The sequence below is a fragment of the Acyrthosiphon pisum genome, chromosome A2 (assembly GCF_005508785.2).
Source record: "Acyrthosiphon pisum isolate AL4f chromosome A2, pea_aphid_22Mar2018_4r6ur, whole genome shotgun sequence".
In the NCBI taxonomy this organism is placed as follows: domain Eukaryota; kingdom Metazoa; phylum Arthropoda; class Insecta; order Hemiptera; family Aphididae; genus Acyrthosiphon; species Acyrthosiphon pisum.
This window is the reverse complement of record NC_042495.1, coordinates 102449926-102467849: the sequence shown is the minus strand read 5'-3', so window position 1 is coordinate 102467849 and position 17924 is coordinate 102449926. Positions and strand designations below refer to the sequence as shown.

Genomic DNA, 17924 nt, shown 5'->3' with positions numbered 1-17924 from the left:
ATAAATTTATTTTCCTAAAAAAAAATTTTTGATAATTTTTGAATTTTTGAAAAAAAAAATCGAATATTATGTTATTCAATCAGAATTTCTATACTTATTACTGTAAAAGAATTTGCATTAAATATATTGATTTTCCACGGAGATACTGAGGGTGATACGGGACTTCTGGGACACACTGTATTATAACTTCTGTGCGTCGTTGCACACTCTACGAGCTGTGTAGAATGTAACGGAATAAATTCCTCGAACAGTCTTTGATTTTAAAAGCAACTCATCAGTTTTTGGACAACTAAACATAACGCGTATTAGTAAGTTGAAACTAAAAAATTAAAAAAATTTGGATTGGAGGTATGCGCATGATGCGTCACCCCGAAGTAGCAACCTACGTGTGTTCATTTATGGCCCGTTGTCGTTTAGTTAAATTACAAAACTTTGCGTTAGGTTTCAGACATTTTGTCTTGTCAATACACATTATGCCATTATGCGTCGTGTTATTTCGTCATTATCTTTATCGATTTTGTGTACCTATTCAACACGCTCTTTTCTTGTTAACCTTTATGATTAGTATTGTCATACCATTTTTGCTGAAGACTGATGACATAAATTTATTTATAAATCTAATGTATTATGATACATATGACACTATCGCAGTATCGTATGTATACGACGTCTTCGAGTTTACATTCGATAAACATTAATTTACTGAATTGTCGAAAAAAAATCTATTTAGTATTTGGGTTTAGTTGATGGTTTCGAATTACGATAACATTATCCACGATATTATAATATTGTGTTGGTTGCATTTTTTGGGTACATTATATTATTTATATTATTATTAATTATTATTAAACTTGGAGTAAAAACGTTTTATTTAACATCTAGACAAAACGACAAATCGACATCAACACGTACGACTCATACTATATAGGTAGTGTAAATGAGGTCGCGTGTGCGCAATAACATATATTGTATGCTATAGCTTTCAGTTGCACGGAAAAATGTGTTTTTAGGTACATATATTTAAGTTTTAACAGGCACACGCCTATAAATAGTAGTATGAGTAACGTTTGTTCGTAATTCGTAATACACTCGTAACTCGTGTATGGTACCATAGAACGGTCTGGACAGGACATATTATTGTAATATTGTTGTACGAATTATAAAATAACGCCTAGACATAAATCGGGTACTATTATTGGGAATGTGGGGGTTGGTGAACTATTTATAAAAATACAATGGTGTATTGAATTAAAATTGACTATGCACCATGCAGCATGTAGTGATCCCTCACTATCGTTTATATTTTGAGTTCGACGACGTTGATGTGTTGCATAGGAGAGGTTCGACAGAGTAACAAGTTACACCGTAATAATTATAAGTGATTTATTTAAGTTACAAAGAGTATAATGTTTTACATTTAATATATAAATTTGAGGACAGAGTGATAAGCACCTGCCCGAGAAATTAGTAATACTAATATGTACGTCGTACTGACGGTACTGGGTCTGAACTAATTCTAATTTGGCTATGGATGGAGACTCGTATATATACATAGTCTCCCCTAAACTAATAAGTACACGGTAGAGACTAGGAGATGGATCAAAGGAGTACCGCCGCAGTTGTTGTTGTCGGCTCGCCCTTGTGTGTCATTTAGATTATTTAGCAAAGCAGTTTGGCACTTTTCGTACCTGGTGAAAAGTGCAACGATGCAGAAACAATAAATGCGGTGGTCAGATGGTTGATAGTTTACACGTGCCCTTGTAATCTAAATCTGCGATCTAGTATATTATGTAGTTCGCTAAAATATGATTAGTCATATTTGTAAAAATGTAGTAAAACGGCGGTCGGTTTACTACAAGCAGAAGCCAAGGGCCGCGGATTTTTTAAGTTATTTTGAAAATAATGAAACTCTGTGGCCGTTAAAATTTACCAATATTACTATAAGACCTATTTGGACAATATTTATTTATAAAGGAAAACAATATTACAATTTATTAGACATATATTATGATATTGAGGAAATCGTGCATTATTTAGCCCCTAACGATACGAATTAGCCAAAGCCTGAAGCACAGGACTACGGCAGCGGTACTATTATATTAAACGCGGAAAAAATGTCGGCCATAGGGGATATGCGATCGGCAAGAACCGAATCCACGCAAGTCATGAATCTTTCGACGAGGAGATTTTGTAAAAACATATCGCGCCATGCATAATTTCCCAAATCTCGCCCGATACAATAATAATTGTTATTGTTGTTGTATAATATAAGGATTTATTATTTTAATCATTGACCTAATAACTTTAGTATAGTACCTAGATTTAGTATTATATTATTCCGACTATTTCCTAGTACGTGTCGGCCTAGCCATCGCGCCGTTATCAGTTCGACGGTGCTGTCGTTCAAGATAAAACTACTCTCAAAATAAATTCCCGAGTCGGCCGCCACGACGCCCTAACAACAATTTTCGTAGTTCTCCCGTTCCGTTGCCAGAACGACGGTATTCATTGATTTTCGGTGCGCCGCCGCCGTGCTATCGTCGTCCGCTCATCAACGCGCTCACGCACGCACCGACACGAACGGGCAGGCCTCTACACATCAAGAGAATATTGGAGAGAAGTAGTGTACGGCTAAAGCAATGCTGCTCATCGACTCGTTTTTGGTGGTTCGGCCGAACAACGTTCGTCAGCCCGCAAACCATAGTTCCCCTAACTCGTCGCCACCGACGTCGTTCCAGCGAATTCTCTCCGCTACACGCAAACACACACACTCACACACACACCGAATGCGGCGGGCCGGCCAACTGCCATCGCCTCGCTCTCTCTTCCTACCATCATTCTTGGCCGCCGCAGCCCGACCACCCGTCCACGACGGTCGGTCGGTCGGTCGGGCATTACTCGTTCTATGAACGTATTTTGGGTGGGTGGAAATGGTGATCCGCACGGGGTTGCCGGGGCAACCGGTACGTAGGCGGGCGGGTGACCGGGATACGCGGCGGCGAGCGCGTCGTACACGCCACGGCGACGACGCGAACGCGAGCGCACAACGGAACGAACGAGGTCGACAACGAAATGTAGGCTTATCATCAGTTCCCGCTTTGTGCCGGCCGTTCAAATTGTCCGTTCCTCCTTGTTTGGAAACTCCGTGTAAGTATGTAAAAATTGCGTCCGCCGCCGTCGCCGTCGTTTGCGTTGTACAAACATTCTTTCCTCTCCATTTTATTTTTATTTCTATTTTTTCTCTCCCCCACCCCTCTCCCAAAAAAATGCCGTCTATTTATTTTTCGTTTTATTTTTTCCCACGTCCGTGTGCGCGTTACCTCTCTGTCACCCTCTTCCTCATCGCATTTGCCCACCCACATGCCGTCCCGTTGCGTGCACGCATCGCTCGGTGAACTGTGGAGACTATATCACACCGCGCGGTTGAGGGGAGGTTTTTGAATATTTTCAAATTTAATTATAATATTACGTGTGAAGAGAGTAAGGGATGTGTCGCGAGTCGCGACGTTCGTACTGCATAATATCGTTATTATATTAAAGCGTGCCGGCATGCCGTCGTCCGGCGTATGCACGCGACACTTTGTTGTTATTCCCACCCTGGTTCTTTCGGTACTACCTGTGTGGGGGCGGGTGGTATGTATTAGGAGAGTACTGAGCGATAGGAGAGTACTGATGAACGTTTTTTCCACCGTGGCCACGACGCTGGTTCTCGCCACTTGCGCTTCTCACTCATTTCGTATTTTCTCAGAAAGCGCTGTTCCCGACAATAACGATACCTAACGATAATTATGTCTAGTATTATTCGTCACGAGTTTTTGAAGATTTTGCGTCATTTACGATCCGGCGACGCGTCTTTTTCCGTTCTCCCCAATTCCCGGGGTTTGGTTGCTTGGTTGGGTGGTCAACGATTATTAGGGTGTTGACCCATTCCCCACCCTCGCTGTTCACCCGGCCGGATTTCGTAAAATCGATCGTCTCGTTTCGCCCGGGCTCGCGTGGCGTTTTTCGTAGTAATTTTCGTTTTTCGTTTCTCTCATCTACCCGAGCTGGATAACCCGACAACGACAATTTTTTATTTCACTCTGCATTTGCATTCCCAGCACCGCATTGAAACACAATGGAGATTCCATTGAAAAACGGTTTCAAAAAAAAAAATACATCCCACGCCGCCGCCGTCGGAACACACAAATCTCATTATAAAATATAAATAACGATGTGCGCCGCTTGAGCACTACAATTATTTTACGGTCTCTTTTCACTATTTTCGTTATAATGCCGCCTCGAATATCGTTTATCATCGAACATATCTCGTAAATCTCAGGGCCATAGCCCACATTGTTTTTGTGTTTAACATTTTAAGACATTTTTCATCCGTCACAAAAAAAAAAAAACGATAGAACCTTGATTTGACTATTATATAATAACAGTAGTTAGGGATATTATAATACTGCTATCCAAACTGAATCTCGTTCCTATAATATCGTCGTCCCATTACACATCTAACGAAAATTTGTTTTAATCTAATATATTATTAACTTTTTCAACCGTTGTACTGATTTCTTGTCTGGGGTATTATGTATTTTTTTGACGAGTGTTGAAATTGTTTTTGGCGTCTTGTTTGGAGTTAATAGCGTTTGTTGTGTACTGATTCTAATTACGATTAAACAGATGTAGAATTAATTATTTGCATAATATTAGATTATGGCGTAAAAACTAAAAATGTATTTTATTTTTAGGCACTGCATTAACATTGTATATGCGTCTATGCTCTTATACCTACGCAATAACCTATTTTTAGAATTAATTTTATTGTACAAAAACAGATTTATGGAATCTATCAACTGAATTTAATATTCCTATTTTAAAGCATTATTGGTTTATTGTTGGTCATTTTAATTGTTATAATAATAAATATAATATTATATAATTTTCATTAAGTAGGTACTTATAAAAAAAAAACATTAAAATAAACTTCAATTACTATAATGAACACGCTTACACGCCCTTAAAAAAAGTTAAACGTGTGGTCCCTTCTTCGAGTTGAATTTTTGGGTGGTAACTGACTATTGATTTTTTTAATGAAAACCCATCTGGACTTAACACTTTACGAGCGTCTGAATTATGTTTTCTGAATGATTAAAATTTGAGATTAAATTGTCAAATTAATGATACATTGATACTATACAAATATATCTATTGAATAAAAAAAAATATATAATTTATAAATCAATAAAATATGGAATAAAATAAAAGTAAAATCTAGAGAATGTAAACGTTTGTTTAGAACTGAAATAATTTAATAATGACATATTATTTGCTTTACTGAGACATCTACTAATTACTAATTATTAATATAACTTCCATATTTATAATTAAATTAAATATAATATCAAGAACTATTTTATTTCATACGAGCAATTTTTTCACATTTTTAAAAATATAATAATGATTTTGTCTGAACAAAATATGAACATAAAATAAAATGCTAGAGTTAGAACTTTAATTATTATTATACTCTGAGTAAAATGACTTAATTAAATCGAACAAGAAAAACAATTATAAATTATATAATGGGTATTGCTAAATATTTAGTCTCAATCAAAACTACAAAACACTGCAGATATAAAGTGTTAATAGGTTATTATTTTTATATTAATTTGTATTCATATCTGTAGTGTTATTGTGAAGACAAACAATATAGGCTATATATATTATCAGTTTAAAAATGTAATTTTAAATATTTCAGAAGTACAATGACAGTTAATGGCCAGCACTATTGTCTGCGATGGAACAATTACCAATCAAATATGACCTCTGTGTTTCATCAACTTCTTCGAAATGAATCGTTTGTCGATGTTACTCTTGCTTGCAATGAGAGCACACTAAAAGCACACAAAGTAAATGATTAAATAAACATGACTTTTTATTTGCCTTTGTTTTATGCTTTTTTGATAAACATCAACATTGTGTTATAGGTTGTCTTATCGGCTTGCTCATCATACTTCCAAAAGCTATTGATGGATAACCCATGTAAACATCCGACCATTATACTGCCTTATGATGTTTGTTTTAACGATCTTAAATTCATTATAGAGTTTGTGTATAGAGGCGAGATTGATGTGTCTCAAGCTGAATTACAAGTAAGTCTAAAAAGCTTGTGTAAAAGCAGAATCTAATGATAGAATTTATCATATTTTCAGTCTCTTCTAAAGACAGCTGACCAGTTAAAGATTAAAGGGCTATGTGAAGTGCCCGAAGATGAACGTGATACATCTATTGTTGCCGAAGTAACTCCTCTGGGCCCTTTAAAAAGTGGCGGAAGAGTGTTCACAAAATTACAACGCAGAACTTCTCCCTATTCAAAAAAAATGAGTCCTAATCAAATTCAACAGGATCAGTTTAATCGAAGTTATTATCGAATTGAACAGTCGGGTTTTGCGCCTATCGGCGTTGATCAAGAAAACAAATCTATAAATGTAAATACTCACTACTCGCAATATGAAAAGAATAATAATTTATTAATGAATGTTGTATTTTTTCTAGACTATCCATTGCATGACTGTAGCAACATCAACTGAAGATGATGAGAAAGAAATGAAGTCGACACTAACAGATATGCCAGTGGTCATACTAGAGCCACATTCTACACTAAGTTTACAAGCCCAACAACAGCCCCAGATAGTTCACATACCTATACCACAACAACAACAACAGCAACAACAACAACAACAACAAATGAGCCATGTAACACAACATACAAATCAACCACAGTTACAACAAACTGCAGTTCAAACTCATTCACAAGTAAAATATTAATATATTTTTAATTTTATAAATTTTATTTATTTTTTGTTATTTTCAGATGATTATCACAACAGGTCCAGTTTTGACAGTAAATGAAGCTGACATTACACCTGATATACAGCCTGTTGGACCAAGGGCAACACCAGTACCAGTAAAAAATAACACAAGTCCCTCATCAACTCCTACACATAGAGATATGGCTGGTAATATGCTTAAAAAATAATTAAGATAATTTTGAGTTTTTGAATTAATAATTCAATATCTAAGTTTAGACAGATAAAATAGTTCCACTGTCTTAATATGTTTAATTGTAACTAAAATAACTAATAAAGTAATACGACAAGTAATAATATTACTTAAACACGTCATGAGCTCCCCCATGAGAGTTGTACTTGGTATTTTAAAATGGGGAAGGAATAAGGCTATACATTTTGACATACCCTGAGCATAGCTGCAAATCCATTAAAATTTCTGGGGGGGGGGTTAAGATTTTTAACATCAATGTGAGTGGGGGAGAAGGGGCTTCGATCCAACTCAACTATAAACTGTATATTTTTTGGGGGCCAATGGAGCTTAGCCCCCCTATTATTTGCGCCTATGACCCTGAGTCACAGGCATAAATTTATTAAATCTCGAGGAGTAATTGATTGATGATTTATAACGTTAAGTAGGGTAGGAAATGTACAACCAATGAAAATACAACTGACTTTTACAAGGAAATTGCCAATTGGGAAAGGAGAAACTATGTATGTGCTTAACAGTATAGTAGTAATTTATATTAATTAAATTAATATATTTAATCTATTCAAAAAAGTAAAAATATAAGTGCAAAACTAAGTTATTTTCCTCAGTTCTTTCATATTTATGTAAACTCTTAAGAAGTTTATCATAGTGTACAAATAATAAATATCAACCTAGAAATGAGTTTGTACAACACTTATTTTCTCTCTTTACATTCATGTTGTGTCCACAATTAATGTCTTTTGCATTAATTCAAAATTGTTCTCCTATTTTACGTTAAATAGTGATAGATAAAACTGTATATCTGTTGTTTTCAATAGGTTATTTCATATTATAATAATTAATAACCATTGAGTTTTATTAGCTTTTGTCTTATATAAATATTACTTCAAGGGAGAGGAGATAACATAATCAAGTTTAGTTGAATTTAATTTAAGCTAGACAACAGACCAGAAATGTCCATTATATATAATACTAAATTTATTTATTTATTTAATATAATTTTAAATGTATGTGTTATATTTTAATTTTAGTTGGTACATCGTGTTCAAATGATATGATGAGAAGTGATGGCAGTGAAGGAAAATTTGAAAGTGTTAAATTTGAAACACTTCGTACTATTGATCAATCATCAGATGCAATTGGAATAGAAAGACAACATTCTAATGACCGTGTAATAATAATTTATTATATACTATATTATAGTATATCAATTATTTCTTTTATGATATTAACAATATTTATACTTGTAGAATATAAATGATGAAGACAATTCAATGCATACAATGATGATAACACCTGAACTTTTGGGATTACTACCAAATTCTTCTAATACAGGAGGTACTTGCATTTAAATAAATTTTATATTGTGGTTTTATTTCTTTGTAATTTGTATTCTTGTATAATTATTAAATTACAGATGTCAGTGAAGATAGTTCCAGTAACAATATTAACAAACAGTATGGTACAAATGGTGGCAAAGGATGGACAGCTGATGACATGGAAAATGCTTTAGAAGCATTACGTTCACATAATATGTCATTGACCAAAGCATCCATAACATTTGGGATTCCTTCTACTACATTGTGGCAGCGGGCTCACCGTGCTGGTATAGATACTCCTAAAAAGGATGGACCAGCTAAATCTTGGAATGATGAAGCTTTAAACATTGCTTTAGATGCTCTGCGTACTGGCACTATTTCAGCAAATAAAGCTAGTAAAGCTTATGGAATACCTAGTAGTACTTTATACAAGATTGCGCGGCGGGAAGGAATTAGATTAGCTGCTCCATTCAATGCAGCTCCAACTTCTTGGGGTCAGGAGCAGTTAGACCAGGCATTGCATGCTATACGGACTGGACAAACAACTGTGCAACGAGCTGCAGCCGACTATGGTATACCCTCTGGTACACTATATGGCCGGTGTAAACGTGAGAAAATTGAATTGTCCCGCAGCAATCCAACCCCATGGTCTGAGGACGCTATGATGGAAGCTTTGGAATCTGTGCGATTAGGTCACATGAGTATTAATCAGGCAGCTATACATTATAATCTACCATATTCTTCGTTATACGGACGTTTCAAAAGGGTGAAATATGGAGCTGGACATCCAGATGATGATTGTGACGATATGATTGATTCAGATACACAGAGCGAACAACAGCACATTCAACAACAACAACAACAACAGCAGCAGGCAAATCAGCAAGTTCAGGCTACACCAGTGTCCCAAATAATGTTGGTTCAATATCCAGCACCACAGATTCAAATGTACCAACAACATCCAACTCATTCAACAACTAGTTGAGATGAAGTAAAATACTTGCAGCCATTGTGATGTGTTAGAACTGCAAGTATTCACTGTAATAATTTATAAGTCTGACAGTTGTACTTTTTTTTTAAATTTATCTGTGATATTTAAACAGCGAAAACATTATTGTTATTCAATGTTTTTATTTGATCTCTTATAATATCTGTTGTAGGTTTTTATGTAAATATCAATATTAAATTGATAAGTATGATATTTTTTTTTTTTTTTTTATTGAACTTAAGCCCGGCAAATGATAATATTATTTTAGTACATTGTAGTTTATATTATATTGTATGTATTTTGTACTACAATATAGTGAACATAGTAGGTAAATAAAATAATAATAAGATCTAAAATGTAAAGACTATGCATGTCACATGAATGGGTTCTTAATACTTTATTCAGTTAAAAAAAATATTTTTTATATTTTCAAAACTAGATGGATTAGTTGTTATAAAATTATACTTAATTTTCTAACCATAGGTGTGCACACGGGGTATACAGCGTCTGAGTAGGGCTCTGTCAGTAATGAATGTGTTAAATAATTTGAAATCAATGATAAATTATATTTTATTTAGAACCCAGACAGTCTAACCTTCTGTTAATCATGGTCACCAAACAATTATTTCATAATTTTTCATAACAATTTCAACAAATCTTCGTATTCTTTCTGTTGATTTTAAATAATTTTACCTTTGACCCACCATTCACCAAAGTACTAGATCTAATTTGCTACTAGAAACTTTCCTTAAAGTTGATGTTCAGAGAATTTTTTATGCTAGATAAAGTGTCTTTAGACAGAATAAAATCACATATCATTGTAAAATCAATACAATATCTAAAATATGAAACATCTTTATTTTTACATGATAAACATTTTAAAATAATGAAGTCATAAAGTTGTCCCTACTAAAATTATTCTGCACACGATGTGATAAAATCCTGCACATGCCTATGTTTTTAACTCTTAACTGTCAGTTTTCACTAAAATATGAATTTTCAAAGAATTTAGTATTTTCCAAATTCATGTATCATAATAAAATACTGTTACTTTTTATAATATTTTACATATTAAATACTGTTGATAAATGTAATTTTACAAATTGGTCTTTATTTTACTATCTTTTGGTATAGATACTAGAAATTGTAGATAAATACTTAATAGAGAGGTGTAATTTTGAAATTGCCAAGATTTACCAAGAATTAAATTAATGGTAAATACTAAATATTCTATTAATATGTATTTTAATATATTTTACATTTTAATGTACAGATGTACTACATCTCTACATACTACATAATACATATAAAATAGTAAAGATGATATAGATGAAAGGTAATACTTTACACAGTATTATAACTTTTAATGTATACGAAAGCAACTGAAACAATGAATATATTATATATTATTATTTAATAATTATGATTTAAGAAATTTAATTTCAGTGTTAGTTAAATGCTTTTAATTGTGAAATAGACAATAGTCTAATTAGAATTAAAATATAAAGTGATTTATTTTTTATTAGGTATACAAGACTTGTTAAAATGCGATCCAAAATAATTGGTAAATTATTATTTATTGTTATATATTTGAATAGAAACAAACTCAATTTGAGTTCGTTTTGAGAACATGATATTGTTATATTATTAATTTATAAAGTATACTTAAATTTTGTTCGCAAAAATACAAAATATCTAAATATTCGAATGGACCTATATTAGTAGTATTTTGTATCCACTGCTATATAGTCAATACTTACTAAACCAATAAAATATAGATCTGTGGACTGTGATCCTTTGATCTAGGTGTATAACAAATAAAATTGTATGTTTCCATAATATGCATTGGGCGCCTGCTGAGACTAGAGAAATATACTGGTAGATTTAGGTGTACCTATACTTAGACAAAAATACCAAACTTAGTTTACCTATGCTTAAATTATGATTGAGTCAAGTCTTATAAGTTTATAGATGTAGTACAGCTGAATCTAGGACAAATTAGCTAAAGAGTAAAAACTATAATTGAGATTAGTACTCGTCACTTGATTGTATTTTGTTTATTTGTGAACGTTAGATCTTAATTTCTATCCTACTGGCTACTAGCGTGGTTATGCTTAGTACTTATTTGTTAGAACTATGATTCTATCCTAAATAAATAATAGTACCCTAGTGCCCATGGGAACGTATTTGAATCGACAATACATTCAGAAACTAACTGCCTTCAAGGCTAGAGTTACACGAATAGTGAATGGTATAGTATAGTAGTAATACTCAGCAGTGGCGTGCAGAACATTTTTCAGACTTGAGGCAAACTATACAATTTGACCATCTTCCCTACCACCATCAGGTTTTTCGAACTCAATTGATACTTTAACAAATTGTACAAATTTATATGATATTTAAAATGTACGATCAAACTAGTGCCCAGTTGCACACCTAGTAACCCACCTACCCACCCATATTTTCCCTGAGGCAATTACCTCAAAAAATAGCTGTTCAGCATGCCACTGATACTCAGTAATAGTCAGTGGCGTATCTACTCCCCGGAGACCAAACTTTGTACACAATATAACATGTTAATTTTATATCCCCCCTCTTGAAAAAATCCTAGATACACTACTGGTAATAGTATAGTATGAATAATGAAAAATGAACTATGAAGATGTATGATTTGTTTGTATATTGTTAATAATTTATTGAATTATGATTTATGAATTTAATAATAAAGGACACCTAAGCGATTTGTTCATAAATAATATAGATAATATATATGGAGCCCGGGCGGCGGGCCGACGTAAAATTAGGATAAAAATGGTTCAATTGTTTTATTGTTCTAAAAAATAATCCCATACAAAAATATTCTTGTGAGTTGTGACTCGTTGACTAGTGTTGATGAAAAATAATACGGTTCTTTGAAACTACAACAATTGAGGATTATTCTCATATTTACTTCCTTTTTTCACGAGCCACGGCCACATACCTCAAATATACTATTATAAGTATACCTATGGGGATGGCAACGATACACCGTTCTAGTTGCGATTTTTGCATTCCCTAAGTATACCTTGTAGTTTAGTAACACCTAGACAAGTAGACCCACGAATTAGGATATATTCGACGTGCTAACCCTGTAATACTAGTTTTTCTGTGGATAAATGCGATAACATTTTTGAGTGATAACATTTCTTGCGGTGTTCGATTTCGCCAATAGATAATAAGACTTATTAGTAGTGTTGTAGACATTCACTGTTTGCTATTCACCCGATAATCAAGATGACGTGTAACGCGTTTTGTGAGTGTTCATTTTAAGCAGTCGTTGGATTTTTGTAGTCCTGTTCGTCTTTCCTTACACATAATGGACGCAATGCTTCGTGAAGTAGTCATTTGCAAAGACGTTTTGCAGGTAATGTCAACCTCCTTTGATATTGTGTGTTGGATGATTGATTTTAATTTTAAAATACAAAAATTGTTTTCTTAATTTGAAACTTGTGATTTGTTGATAACCAATAACGTGTTACATTTTATATAGGTCTTAGAGAAAAATGGCTTGTCAAAAATCAACGAATTTGTTCTACTAGGGGTTAACATCAATGAAGAAAATTTGTTCAAAACCTATGTAATTGGTTTTGTGGATTCGTCTTTCAATGTAGACGATAACTGTCCCCACAATTTGACCACCTGCGGCTTGGCAGGAAATGCTGATCTAATTGAAAACGTCCAGGAGTATTTGAATAATGTACACACACATCTATACTACTTAATTGAAACCCGTTATTGGCTATTGTAAAATATTAATTGTTAAGTATTTAATTTCATTTCAGGATCAATTTAATGAAAATTATTCACTTTATTTGAACATAGTTGGTTCAGAAGTAAAACTTTGGGAGTTAAAAAAGATTGATAATGCCATTCAATCTGAACAACTTGAGTTTCAAGTTCAAATAAAAGAGGAACTAAGCAAGAATTTATTATATTTTAGAACTTGTATGAAATTGGAAATTGACAGAAAAATTTACGATTTTGACTCATTATATACTACAAGTTTATTAGAAAAAAAGGTATGTTTATTAGATATTTAGATTATTTTAATAATAAATTAACTCTGCAAACAATTATAACGATATCTAATAATTCCCGTCATAATATCACATGTTGTGACATGTTTTTGGAAGATGATTTCAGTCACAATTAAAGAAACTAATAAAAGTAGTTTCCAAATTATTATATTTATATCAAAAATTGGAAAAGTAACTATAATAGTTAGAACATTGTGAGATACCACACGTGTTTTTTATATTTTATTAATTTTAAAATCAAATTCTTAGTAACTAATTTGAATATTCACCCAATAATTACAAATTTAAAATATTTTATTTGTTTTAGATTGGTTTGAAACCACTTTTTTATATTAAAGAAAGTAAACAGTACTTGGGAAAATCAGAAGATAAAGAAACTATTAATGGAATAAAAGTAAAATCAAATAAGTTGGATTATGAAGTTTTAAATATATCCGTTTATCAAAATTTATCAAATGCACCAACTGAAAACACAGATATATCTGAATTCCCTATAATTCATCAAACAAATGGTATATTTTAAATTAAACATATTTAAATTTAATGGATAACCTAAAAATAAGTTGTTTTTTTTTAGAACCCTTTGATGAAGAACTTATTTGTTGTCAGGTAGACACTTTATGTGTGGTTCCTAAGAGGGCCACATATACACAGGCATATAATCTGATTTATGATAGTATAGTCAAGAATGTTCAATCAATTCAATCATTTTTGGTTTCAAATCCCAAGGATCTCCCTGCTGTTCATCATTTCTTGCCTGATACATTGTGCCATTTTCTAACAATCGTCTGTTCACATAATCAAATAGATTCGTATAGTATGTATAATGTATATTAATAATAAATTTATATCACTAAGGTCATATGCTATTTCAAGCAATCAATTCATTATAATTTTACTACTAATGACATTTTACATAATAGTCTATATAATATTGGAAGTAATATAAACAAATATAAAAGGTTCGCATTTCAGCGTCGACTGGTTTTAGTCTGACCATGGTTCATGTCTATTACTATGGTAGTAGAAATCATGATAATTGACACTGCTCACTGTTGCTGTCCTGCATAGTAATGCAATTTTATTTGGAATTAGACACAGTATTTATAGTAGCTTTAAATTTATAAAAGAAACTATTACAAAACAAATCAAACTCCTCGAGTTATAATTCTCATTTTATGATTTATATTTATTTACAAGAAACAATTAAAAAAATTGTTTTTATTTTTTTGTGTTTAGAAATTTAAGTTAATAAAAAAAATATTTGTAAATACCTACTAATGATTTTATGAATTATTCTGTAATATATGATGTAGTTAATTAATTTTATTTTCATAGGTAATTTAAGAAAAAAATTACACAATGCTTTTCATTTGTCCATGGATAGACCATTGTTTCGTATATCAAATGCTTATCAATTTGACGCTAAACCAACTGTAAATGATGATGGACTTTTAACAAACGTACATGAAGGTCTATCTCCTTCAGGAAGTAAGTTATAGAAAAAAAAAATGTATTATTATTATCAGATAGTTTAAGGCGTTAGGTATCTATTACTTGCAAACTGTGTACGTTTAGGCAGCAACATAACATTGAGCTTGGGAACAGAGGAAGAGTTACAAGAACTGCTCAGAAGAATGGATAATTTTTTTATGAGGGGATGTGACATGGATATAAATAGAAATAAATCAAAGGTAATACAAAAATGAATTCTGAGCAACAATAATTGAAGAAATAACAAAACAATTTAATTTAATGTTCTTGATGTTTTATATAATTTAAATGAGATTGATGTGAGAATAGATATTGATACATGTGTTTGAGGTTTTAAGGGAGATTGAAAACATAAAAAGATTATAATTTTTAAATGAAAACTAACAACAAATGATTAACTTTATTGAAAATATTATAATTTAAATATTGTAGCCATCTGGTTAACTTATTTTGTTTTAATATATGTGGATAGTTGCATTTCACACTGTTCAATTGTTTCCTATCATATGTATAGTTATTATTGTGTTTATATACATTTTGTTTTTCTAGTAAAAAATGGAAGAAAATCATTAATTCAGGGTACATATTCATTTTACCACTACGGTCAAGGTGGTTTTAACGATCATCAGTGGGGTTGTGCTTACAGATCTTTACAAACATTATATTCTTGGTTTAAGTATGTATTTTAAATGCACATACATTGTAGTTAAAATCATATAGGTATTCAAAATATCTTATTAAATTTATCAAATAAAATATTTAAAATTAGTTTAAATGAGTAAATATTAATCCAGTTTTAATGTTATTCATGAATATTTAATATCAGTAATCAAAGTTTTATCTATTGCATATAGTTTTTTAAATTTCTTTCCTAATCAAAACATTTTTTTTAAATTTAACAATTGACAAACTAAATTTAATTATTGTTATTTTTCATATATTATTTCTTATGTTTTAATAGGTGGCAAGGATGGACCAATAAACCTGTGCCTTCCATTCGTGATATACAACAAATTTTAGTTGATTTAGGTGACAAAAATAAAACATTTGTTGGTTCTAGTCAATGGATTGGTTCAATGGAAGTTTCTTTTGTATTAAATGCACATTTGGATGTCACATGTCGAATAATGTCTTTGAGGCAAGGTGATACATTAAATTCAGTGTGTCTTGAGCTGTCTGAACATTTTGATAGACACGGAACTCCTGTGATGATAGGTAATAAAAGCAATAATAATATAATTTCTTAATATTATATTTATTTATGTTTTAGGTGGTGGAGTACTTGCTCACACTATTTTAGGAGTAGACATCAATGAAGAACTGGGTGAAGTTAAGTTTTTGGTTTTAGATCCTCACTATACAGGCTCTGACAATATAAAAAGTATTCATGGTAAAGGAGTTTGTTGGAAGGAAGCGTCATTTTGGAAAAAAGATACATTTTATAATCTTTGTTTACCATTGAGTTTTAATGGCATATAATATAAACATTTTAAAGTTATTTTGTTTTGTACTGTTATTAATTAAAACTATTCATTATATTATATAATTATTATTTTCCGAAAGCACTTATATGTGTCAAACTCAATTAAAACATGATTAAAATTTTTTATTTTAAAAACAGAAAAATAATATTGGTATCACATTTAGTTAAAATATCAATTTTATTGTCCTTAAAAATTATTCCAATTATTAAACGACTGTGATTTTAGGATTTTTTTTGGTTTTATGGTTAAATATATATTTAAAAAACAAGTCAATTAAACACATATTTTTGATTTATATTGTTCTTAGTTTAGTAAACCATTACATAAGTTAATTATATTCTAAAGTACAGTGTACAACACATGTATTTAAAGGTAATGTCCATTGTCCATATACAATATGCAGTCAAATATACTAGTCAATTTTATTTATGTGTCGCATAAAACATGTTAAACTATTTATATTTATATGTCTTATATGACACACAAATTGAATATGTATACGGACGTCGGACATTATTATCTAGACCCTAGAGCATCGTATAGGCTTTTCATTATATTTTAATTTTAAAGCAAGTTTAAAATACTCATACCTCGCTTTAAAATTAAAATATAATAAAAATCTTATGAGATACCATAGGTAATAATCTTACCTTTACATTTTATAAGATATCATTTCACTCTAAATTTAGAAATTACAGAGTAAAAGGTATTATTGTGAACGTAAAATTGTCCATGTATACGTTTGTAAGATAGATACAACACATGCGGGTTTGGCGTCCTTAAAATGTTAATATTATTAAAATAATAAATTGTTGGGTAACCTTCCCCCTTGGTTACTCATAAGTTAGACCGTCTTTGTTTATAATGATTTTTCGTCATACACAATGATTTATCATTTAATTCAAATTATTTAATACATCCTTACAGTGGCCTAATTTAATGACGGAAACATGAGGTGAGGTACACTCGACACCAATGACTACAGCAGAGCGGTTCCAGCTACTTGACAGCTTTTTTAATTTTAATATTTAAAGATTGAACATTTAATACAGGATTCTGGATTCATTAAAAGTCAAGCTTTTCTTACTTTAATTTATTTTAAAATCAGTGTAAAGCAATGTAGATTATAAGTAGGCACTATAGGCACGTACCTACATATTTTTATGAGCGTTCGAAGTCAAATATTGACGATATTGGATAACACATATTATATACCCATAATGAATTCTTTTCAAACAATTTTTGTTATTTTGTTGTAATTCAAAAAGTATTTATCCTAGAAACAAATCTCTGTAATTTAAATTATAATTTTCTATTCGACTATACACAATGAAAATTTCAATATTTTACTCTAATTTTAAGCTATACCTACGATGAATCTATTGTTAAAATTTTATTTTTATTTTGTCCAGTCTAATAATTTCAGACGTTTATTTTAGGTATTTTAAAATATTTGTAACTTCTCAACTTTTCTGGTAGAATAAATGCTCTGATCATAAACTTCGATGCCCGATTC

The 17924-nt window shown here is 31.5% G+C and overlaps 2 protein-coding genes across 4 annotated transcripts; both read left to right on the top strand.

Annotated features, from left to right (window-relative positions):
• Nucleotides 1-1504: 1504 nt before the first annotated feature.
• LOC100159948 (formin-J) lies at nucleotides 1505-10448 on the top strand. 3 transcript variants are annotated; one of them, XM_029489274.1, is made up of 9 exons: nucleotides 1505-3147; nucleotides 5750-5897; nucleotides 5976-6140; nucleotides 6201-6476; nucleotides 6544-6804; nucleotides 6863-7007; nucleotides 8079-8218; nucleotides 8298-8385; nucleotides 8465-10448. In XM_029489274.1, the coding sequence occupies exons 2-9, from the start codon at nucleotides 5754-5756 to the stop codon at nucleotides 9349-9351; spliced, it is 2106 nt and encodes a 701-aa protein (XP_029345134.1). In that variant the 5' UTR covers nucleotides 1505-3147; nucleotides 5750-5753; the 3' UTR covers nucleotides 9352-10448. The 3 variants fall into 3 exon arrangements, with proteins under 3 accessions (XP_029345134.1, XP_003241167.1, XP_008190230.1); XM_003241119.4 differs by having other exon boundaries at nucleotides 5747-5897; XM_008192008.3 differs by lacking the exon at nucleotides 1505-3147 and adding an exon at nucleotides 5515-5637 and having other exon boundaries at nucleotides 5747-5897.
• A 1980-nt stretch (nucleotides 10449-12428) lies between these two features.
• Nucleotides 12429-16684, top strand: LOC100161989 (ufm1-specific protease 2). The gene is made up of 9 exons (XM_001947173.5): nucleotides 12429-12757; nucleotides 12884-13090; nucleotides 13176-13412; nucleotides 13738-13942; nucleotides 14008-14247; nucleotides 14769-14921; nucleotides 15474-15600; nucleotides 15886-16139; nucleotides 16195-16684. The coding sequence occupies exons 1-9, from the start codon at nucleotides 12710-12712 to the stop codon at nucleotides 16401-16403; spliced, it is 1680 nt and encodes a 559-aa protein (XP_001947208.1). The 5' UTR covers nucleotides 12429-12709; the 3' UTR covers nucleotides 16404-16684.
• The last annotated feature ends 1240 nt before the right edge of the window (nucleotides 16685-17924 follow it).

What these genes read in the sequence shown, in the direction of transcription:
- LOC100159948 (XM_029489274.1), top strand. Translation starts at nt 5,754, where the DNA reads ATGACAGTTAATGGCCAGCACTATTGTCTGCGATGGAACAATTACCAA. An exon ending in AAGAAAACAAATCTATAAAT is followed by an intron (nt 6,477 to 6,543) that starts GTAAATACTCAC and finishes TATTTTTTCTAG; the next exon opens with ACTATCCATTGCATGACTGT. An exon ending in TACACATAGAGATATGGCTG is followed by an intron (nt 7,008 to 8,078) that starts GTAATATGCTTA and finishes TTTTAATTTTAG; the next exon opens with TTGGTACATCGTGTTCAAAT.
- LOC100161989 (XM_001947173.5), top strand. Translation starts at nt 12,710, where the DNA reads ATGGACGCAATGCTTCGTGAAGTAGTCATTTGCAAAGACGTTTTGCAG. An exon ending in TCCAGGAGTATTTGAATAAT is followed by an intron (nt 13,091 to 13,175) that starts GTACACACACAT and finishes ATTTCATTTCAG; the next exon opens with GATCAATTTAATGAAAATTA. An exon ending in AGGTCTATCTCCTTCAGGAA is followed by an intron (nt 14,922 to 15,473) that starts GTAAGTTATAGA and finishes TTGTTTTTCTAG; the next exon opens with TAAAAAATGGAAGAAAATCA.